At 35.6% G+C, this 7,222-nt stretch overlaps 1 protein-coding gene across 1 annotated transcript; it reads right to left on the bottom strand.

The window, feature by feature from the left end:
- Positions 1–744: 744 nt before the first annotated feature.
- On the bottom strand, positions 745–6,957 carry LOC135155815 (homeobox protein ceh-8-like). The gene is made up of 3 exons (XM_064106080.1): positions 6,825–6,957; positions 4,448–4,728; positions 745–1,506 (listed from the first exon to the last, which is right to left on the bottom strand). The coding sequence occupies exons 1-3, from the start codon at positions 6,955–6,957 to the stop codon at positions 745–747; spliced, it is 1,176 nt and encodes a 391-aa protein (XP_063962150.1).
- Positions 6,958–7,222: the final 265 nt, after the last annotated feature.

Genomic DNA, 7,222 nt, shown 5'->3' with positions numbered 1-7,222 from the left:
ATCATTTGATTGGAAATTTTGGTACACTTTGAAAGCTTATCGTTCTTCATAGATTATAAGTATACGTATAAATTTTAGGACATAAATTGTGTTGATTATTCAAGTATATGTAATGTAAAGTTATTTTTATGTTGATTTTCAATAAAGGAAATCCGTGAACATGGTGGAAAGGTAAACGAATTTGGTGTTAATTTGCTCGAACTTCGACTTTTATCTGCTTATATGATTTTGTTTGTTTTATGTTTCTCCTTTAATTCATGCATGATTAAATGCTTTGTCTACACTCTACATGCTTTGAGAAATACATGTGGACACATTTGATCCGAGAGAAAATCCAGAAATCGACTCAATAAAATTTTGTAATTTAAAAATGCATTGTTATAACTTTGAATAAGAATTACTAATTAATGTTATGAAAGTTCATTCATTTTTATAACTCTTTAGATCACGAAGGGAATATTTTGCAGAAGAAACGGTGGATCATCGGTAGCTTTACGTATAATATTAGCTGAACGAGGAATTGACATGAATCGCTTTAGAACATGGATGGTGTAGAGCATAATCCAATAATTTGACCATTTAAAAAATATGAAAATCATAATTATTGTGAAAATTAGATTCTGCTCCATATAATTATGTATTCTATGTTGATATGACGATTCTGAATATGCATGTCTAATTATCGAATATAAAAATGCAGAGATATATGAATTACAGACCTAAATCAAGAATGTACTGGAAAACTCAATTCAATGTTTCTGTTTTCTTTTCTCTTGTTTCAATAATTTCAGATTGTTTCAAGAATTTAGCTCTTTCCCTTAAAGCCGTGATGCTGTTGGCTTGTCTCACGTCTGACGTCACACCCATGCGTGGATCATTGGAAAATTGATCATTGTCTGCTTCTGATCCTCGAGACATGTTATGGGATGAACCATTCTGGAATGTCGACCGAGAGAAAACCGAGGCCGCGGACGAATCGAAATATCTAAAAGACTGCTCAACTATCAACGGAGATGGCGCTACTGCAATCGGTGATACCAGACACTTTGATGTTGTCGACGAGTCTGGAAGCAAGCTTCGATGATGATGCTGATGCAGACTGGGATTAGGCATTCCATGACAAAATAAAGGTAGATACAGACGCCGAGATGGTTGAAAAGGTGAAACCCTAGGGGAGTTTGATGTAGATGTCGGTGAAAATGGTAGGGCTAGTTTTTTATTCGTATCTTTGACGATGTCGGAACGAAACGGATGACGATCACGCTGTTCATATCGACAAGCTATTGATTGGTGCCCTCTCATGTCATGATCCGAGGCCTCGTTTCCCTTAGCTAAACTTATAAAAGGATACGGGGACTTTTTCGTAGTTTCCTTGGTTTCCGTCTTCGACAACCCTTTCGTAATCCCCGAAGATAAAGTATCCGTTTTCTTTGATGGGTTTGGTAACTGTTTCCCACAACTTCTTTCATGTTTCCGCCATTTAGCCCTCCGATTCTGGAACCATACCTGTACACATCAAACATGTCAAAGGGAGAAATGAATCATTATCAAGAGAGTGAATGATTATATATATTTGGATTAGGGCCTCTAACAAAAATTTCATAGCTTGCGATGATTATTTATATCCATCTCATTCCAAGGAGAAAACCAGCAATCAATTTGAGAAAATGTTTCATCTTACTCCAATTCTGTTAACAGGTTAAGGAATTAAAAGGATCATATTGATATCTGAATCGTCAAGCTAGAAAATCATAATCTACCGTTCAATCTATCATTTTCACTTTTGAGCACATGAGTGTTAATTGATCCCCCTCAATTTCCAAATATCCGAACATCTATTTCATTAACAGGTCATGCAGGTAATAGCTCTGACAAAATTAATTACCATCTTTGCACAGCTGTGTTAGCAACGAATCGGCCCCCTTAGTAACCTTACTATTCTCGGGGAACCTCAGGGGTCGATCTACCATCTCTGCCATACTCCGACGAGGATACAAGCAGCTGAGTAACGCACAACGGAGGAATGCTTGTATAAGTGTGCAGTTAGTAATTGTAAAGAACTTGTCATGGTAATTGTTTTGCTGGTTTCACGAGCCCTTGTAGAAGGGGCTTTTAATTAGACAAATTATCGTTCATTTACTCCAAGTGGTTAAATGCCTTCGATTCGATTATAAATTTGCGTTGCCATTGAGTGGGATGAACGTGATGAATGGTATGAAACCCACGGCAAACCTGGGCTGGATTTCAAATCTTTAAAACTCAGAGCTGCATAGAACATGTCTAATAAATTGTACCGAGGAAAGAAAGAACAGATTATAAAGGGTATCTGTTACAACACGGGTTAAAGTTGTTCTTTTTAGCAAATCAAATCTAATTAGATGATTGACATAAAATTGTATTTGATTATGCCATACACCTGCTAACTTCACAAAGATGTACAACTAATGCCTATCATGGAGACCAGAAATTAACTTAGGAATCATTTAAAATCTTTATAGAATACATTTTTCCTATTGTGGTAAATCCAATGGTGACGGAGAGACAAACATGGAAAAAGAAAAGAATGAAGATTATTATGGAAAGGAAATTAGAAATGGGGCAGTTGGAGTGAGGAAGTAAAAACGGAAGCTGAAATTATCTGAATAAAGGAAAATAGAATAACAGAGCTATTAAATATGAGGGAGTGGGGGTAAGTCATGGATAGTATAGGTGAGTATACATGGTATAGGCAAGTATAGGAGCTAGAAGAGAGGAAAATGAATGTAACAAGAGGATTTACAGGAGGGAAAGAATTGAAGAGGTAAAAAAAAAGAATGAAAGACAAGACACCACTATCTAGTCACTTAAGACTTGAGATTGAGATTTAAAAAAAAATGAAATTAAAAAAAAGGGCACAAAATGACTATTTTGACTTCATCACTTCATCATAAAGATATAAAGGTTTTTGCTCAGAAGTCATTAATTTTATGAAAAAAAAAATCATTTTAAAACAGGTGAATGAAATAAACTACAAAGACAAAATTACCCCTTCTAGAAAGGGTAGCCCTTATAAATCTACAGTATATAACATCGTAAAATAGCCTGAAAAAAAGGACAATCTGAAGCTTCTCGAAATGCACTCATCGGAGTAAAATCGTATTAATGAACCTGACACTAAAACGAAACAATATATAATAGAAACAAAAGAGAAAATGGACTAGCGGTGAAGCTTATCACAGCGCGTCGTTTAGCGTCCATTGTCTCTCTCTCTTTTTTATATTGGTCATTCATGCGATTTTACTCTAAGTCGAAATGTCCATTTTAAAGGCTATTCCACTATTTTGTAGTACCAAACTCGTTGTAATTGATTAGTTTACTCGGCCTACTGAATGAATATTCACTGACTTAAACTGTTAAATGAAAAAATTGTTCTTTTCCCTTTAATTGTCTCTGGGTTTACACCGGAACCGAATTAGCTGCGAATCCATCAGAATACACGTATTCTGCTAGTTTCGGGAGTATTCTGTTCTCCCTCCGCGAATGCGAGAAAATTCGGGAAGGATCCGGATACATTCGCGGAGGAATTCGGCTCGTTTTGAAATGTTCAAAACCTGTCAAGTACCCTTAAAAATACTCCCGAATGTGATCACAACAAATTTCATTCGGGCCTCATTTGGGATGTATTTGGATTAAATTCGGTTGGATTATGGGAGGCGTTCGGAGTATTCTGGGCAGACGGATTCGGACCTATTCGTATTCGGGGCGTAACGGTCCGAGCTAGGCGCATTTAGCCATATTCGTTCCGATTCGGGTCATTATTCGGCTGTAATCGGGTCACATTCGGCTCGATTCTAGCCACTATTCGGGTGGCATTCGGCTTTATTCGGAATGACCAAAATTTATTCGGACCGATTCTTGGCGATTCTGCCCTGAATCAGAGACGAATAGGTTCCGAAACCACCGAATCCATTCGAATCGGGCCATATTCGGGGAGAATCGATTCAAATTTATTCGGGAGAATTCGGTTTTGGTGCAACCCTATTTTTAGCAAACATTATCCGAAACAGGAAAAACACGAATTTATGTGTTAACTTATGGCAAAATTTCAGAAATCGAAGACATGAAATAAAATGAAAATATTGTTATTTTTCTAAAATTCATTATTCTGCTGTCCATCATGCATGCCATAATATATTTTGTATTCAGTATTTACATATATGAAATTAAGAGATGAATGAGTACGCATAACCGAATACGAGAAGAAAAAAAAGAAGAAAAAGATGACAAATTTGATCAAATTCAATCGTTTCATTATTTGGTATTTTTGCTATAGCTCCTTTTTCTTTCTTTTTGTCAAGCGCTTCCTACTCATGACCACTTAAAAGTGGCGAGTTTAAACTGTACAAATAACTTTCAAAGAATTATTTTCAAAATCATGAATACCCAAGCAGCAAAACCATGGACTGACCTGAACTCTGGCCTCCATGAGGTCGAGTCTCATCGCCAGAGCTTCCCGCATGAAGATGTCTGGATAATGGGTGGTTGAAAAGGCCCGTTCCAGCTCTTCCAGTTGCCAGGCGCTGAAGTTGGTACGAACACGCATTCGACGAGGTTTTCGCCTGCATGTGACATCGAGAGCCGAAGACGGTGGCGGGATCGAGGAGGACGACGGTGGAAGTCCTGACGACCCTGGGTGAGACGAACAAGTTGTATCCACAATGTTAGATCGATCGGGGTATGGGAGGGGCACTATGGAAAATAAAGAAAATAATGATAATAATAATGATTATGATGATGATAATGATTACAATAATAATAATAACAATAGCAATAATAATATTAATACATGATAATAATTATAAAAATTAACAATAATAAAAATGATTATAATAACTATTATAATAAATGATCATAATGATGATGATGATGATTGTCATGTACACGATGAATTTATCATACTTGTTTCATCTGTTGTATAATGTTTTTTTTTATGTAAATAGACGTCAGAAGCGGCGATGAGAATTTGAATTCGACGGTTTGAGGGCGTGTTGTTAATTTGTTTCGTTACGGGAAAAGTGATGCTCAGAGTTGCAGTTTAATTTTGTTTTATTTTCGTGATACAAGACCAATTGCGTGAGTAGAATTACATGTTATCTTCAAAATACTTAGTTATATTATCTTTGAAGCCGAGTGGCATGATGAAATACAAAGTTAAAGTAACTGAAATTATGAGTCAAAGTTAGGTAATGAATGAGTTAGTCACGTAAGTGTATTGCATACGTATACACGAGAATGTTACGTAATGGCACATACGAAGTCGCACATAGTCGTGCAAAGCGACATGAATGGGGCGCCTTCTGGCACACAAGCTTGTAATTTACATAAGAAAGAAGTATAATCGAGACACCTGAATTGTAAAGGATGCATGATACGTTTAGTTTATTTTGACAATTATGAAAGTTGTTCGACAAAAGGTGAATTTAGAGTAATATGTTAGTGAACTGTACTTGATATGACCTTGAATGATGTCAAGGTCCTTTATAGTTGTTGATAAACCTAAGCCAACATTTGTTTTTGTTTTAAAATCCGATACAACAGAAATATTATTTATATGTTTATGCTCAAGTCGGTTTTTACAACCATTGCTTATTATTTTTCATACTGCATTAATATTCGCCCGTATTCTGAAGTCGGGTTTAATTTAGACCACGGTCTAACTCTGTACTAAACTTATGGGGAGCCAAAATAAAAAAAAATCCGTTTATATTGTATAATTCTTATGTTTATTTTTTTTTCTCCTTTTGCTTTCATAATGTAGACAAATACTTAAGTTATCATTCCCAGACAAAATTTATGAACAATTTGGGTGTCATATGAGTTTGTGTACTGTTAGGGATTTGTGCCCCATTGGCTATACATATATATAGTTAAACCACAACTTTAAACCCGAGTTCAGAATACGGGACATTGACTTGGATATCTTTGGCGTGTTCGTCAACAAGAGTGGTAGTGTTTCACACGTCACAGTGATGATGATGATATTCGTAGTAATAATACCATCAACAACTACATCAATAATGATAGTAATAATAATAATAATAATGATAATAATAATAATAATAATAAACTGATCGATTGTAATTAACGAATTAACGGCCGAGTGGTCTAAAGCGCCTGACTGGACATTTGAAAGTCCGAGGTTCGATCCCTGGCCACGGCACTTGTACCCATGAGCAAGGCATTTAATCGACAGTGCTCTTTTATCTTGCATTCAAATAAATGGAAATGCTATATTACTATGCATCCTTGTTAACTTGGTGTGCAAGAAAGAGATACCTAATAAAGGAACGATAATATTCATGTTGTAAAGTTACACAGGGAAACAGAATTGAACATATCGATCACTCCATGCAACCGGGGGTCATAATTGAAACAATTTCATTGTAAACTTAGTCATTTTACAATTTGACTCTACGATATATATTTTCATTCTTGAAATAATTCTTAAGCGGAAATTTGATACTGTCGAATTCAGGTAATTGACGCGTTCCTTTCGAAGTGTAATCTCTCGTACCATTATCAATACGAAATTGAATGCATAATAATTCGAACCAAATAATCAATCTTTTCAGGAAAAAATCATATTTCCAGTTCTCAGGAATATCCATTGTTCAAACTTGTCCCCGATGCATTTCAAACATGTACATTCACTACAGAGATAACTGCTAACAATGCACTTATTAATTTTCTGGCAAGTTACTTAATAACTTTCTTGTTTACAAGAAAAAAAGAAAAACTCACAAAAAGTATCTTTATACATAACATAATATATTGTTGTACCATACCTCTCGATAGTATCCCATTCCTGGAAGCAGTCTTGAATCCTTGATGATCATTCTCTGTTCCGTCATTGAGGTCATAAGATTTTTCAAGACCAAGAATATTCTCAATACTAAAGCTGAGGCCTCGAGACGACATCTTCCTGACAATTCTGGTTTGTTATTTACACTAAAATGCACGGTGTTGTTCAGACAAAGTTTGGTGCGAACACCAACAATAATATCTCCAGAGTTGTAGCTAAATGTATTTTTAATAGTCAACTATAGGAGCTATGATAAAGTTGATTGGATAATCAAATTTTAGGATTCAATATCCATCAGAGAGCTTAAGCTCGATCTATCAGAGTAATCTCTTACCAAAACGATAATATTACTCTCGTTTTATCAAGTTTCCGAACTGAATG

The sequence above is a fragment of the Lytechinus pictus genome, chromosome 10, assembly GCF_037042905.1.
Source record: "Lytechinus pictus isolate F3 Inbred chromosome 10, Lp3.0, whole genome shotgun sequence".
NCBI lineage: Eukaryota > Metazoa > Echinodermata > Echinoidea > Temnopleuroida > Toxopneustidae > Lytechinus > Lytechinus pictus.
The sequence above is the reverse complement of the archived record's forward strand: the minus strand, read 5'-3'. Positions and strand labels throughout refer to the sequence as shown.

Excerpts from the sequence above, each read along its gene's own strand:
- LOC135155815 (XM_064106080.1), bottom strand. The coding sequence starts at position 6,957 with ATGTCGTCTCGAGGCCTCAGCTTTAGTATTGAGAATATTCTTGGTCTT. Across the intron at positions 4,729-6,824 it reads GAATGGGATACTATCGAGAG|TGCCCCTCCCATACCCCGAT; the intron begins GTATGGTACAAC and ends TATTTTCCATAG. Across the intron at positions 1,507-4,447 it reads TCATGGAGGCCAGAGTTCAG|GTATGGTTCCAGAATCGGAG; the intron begins GTCAGTCCATGG and ends TGATGTGTACAG.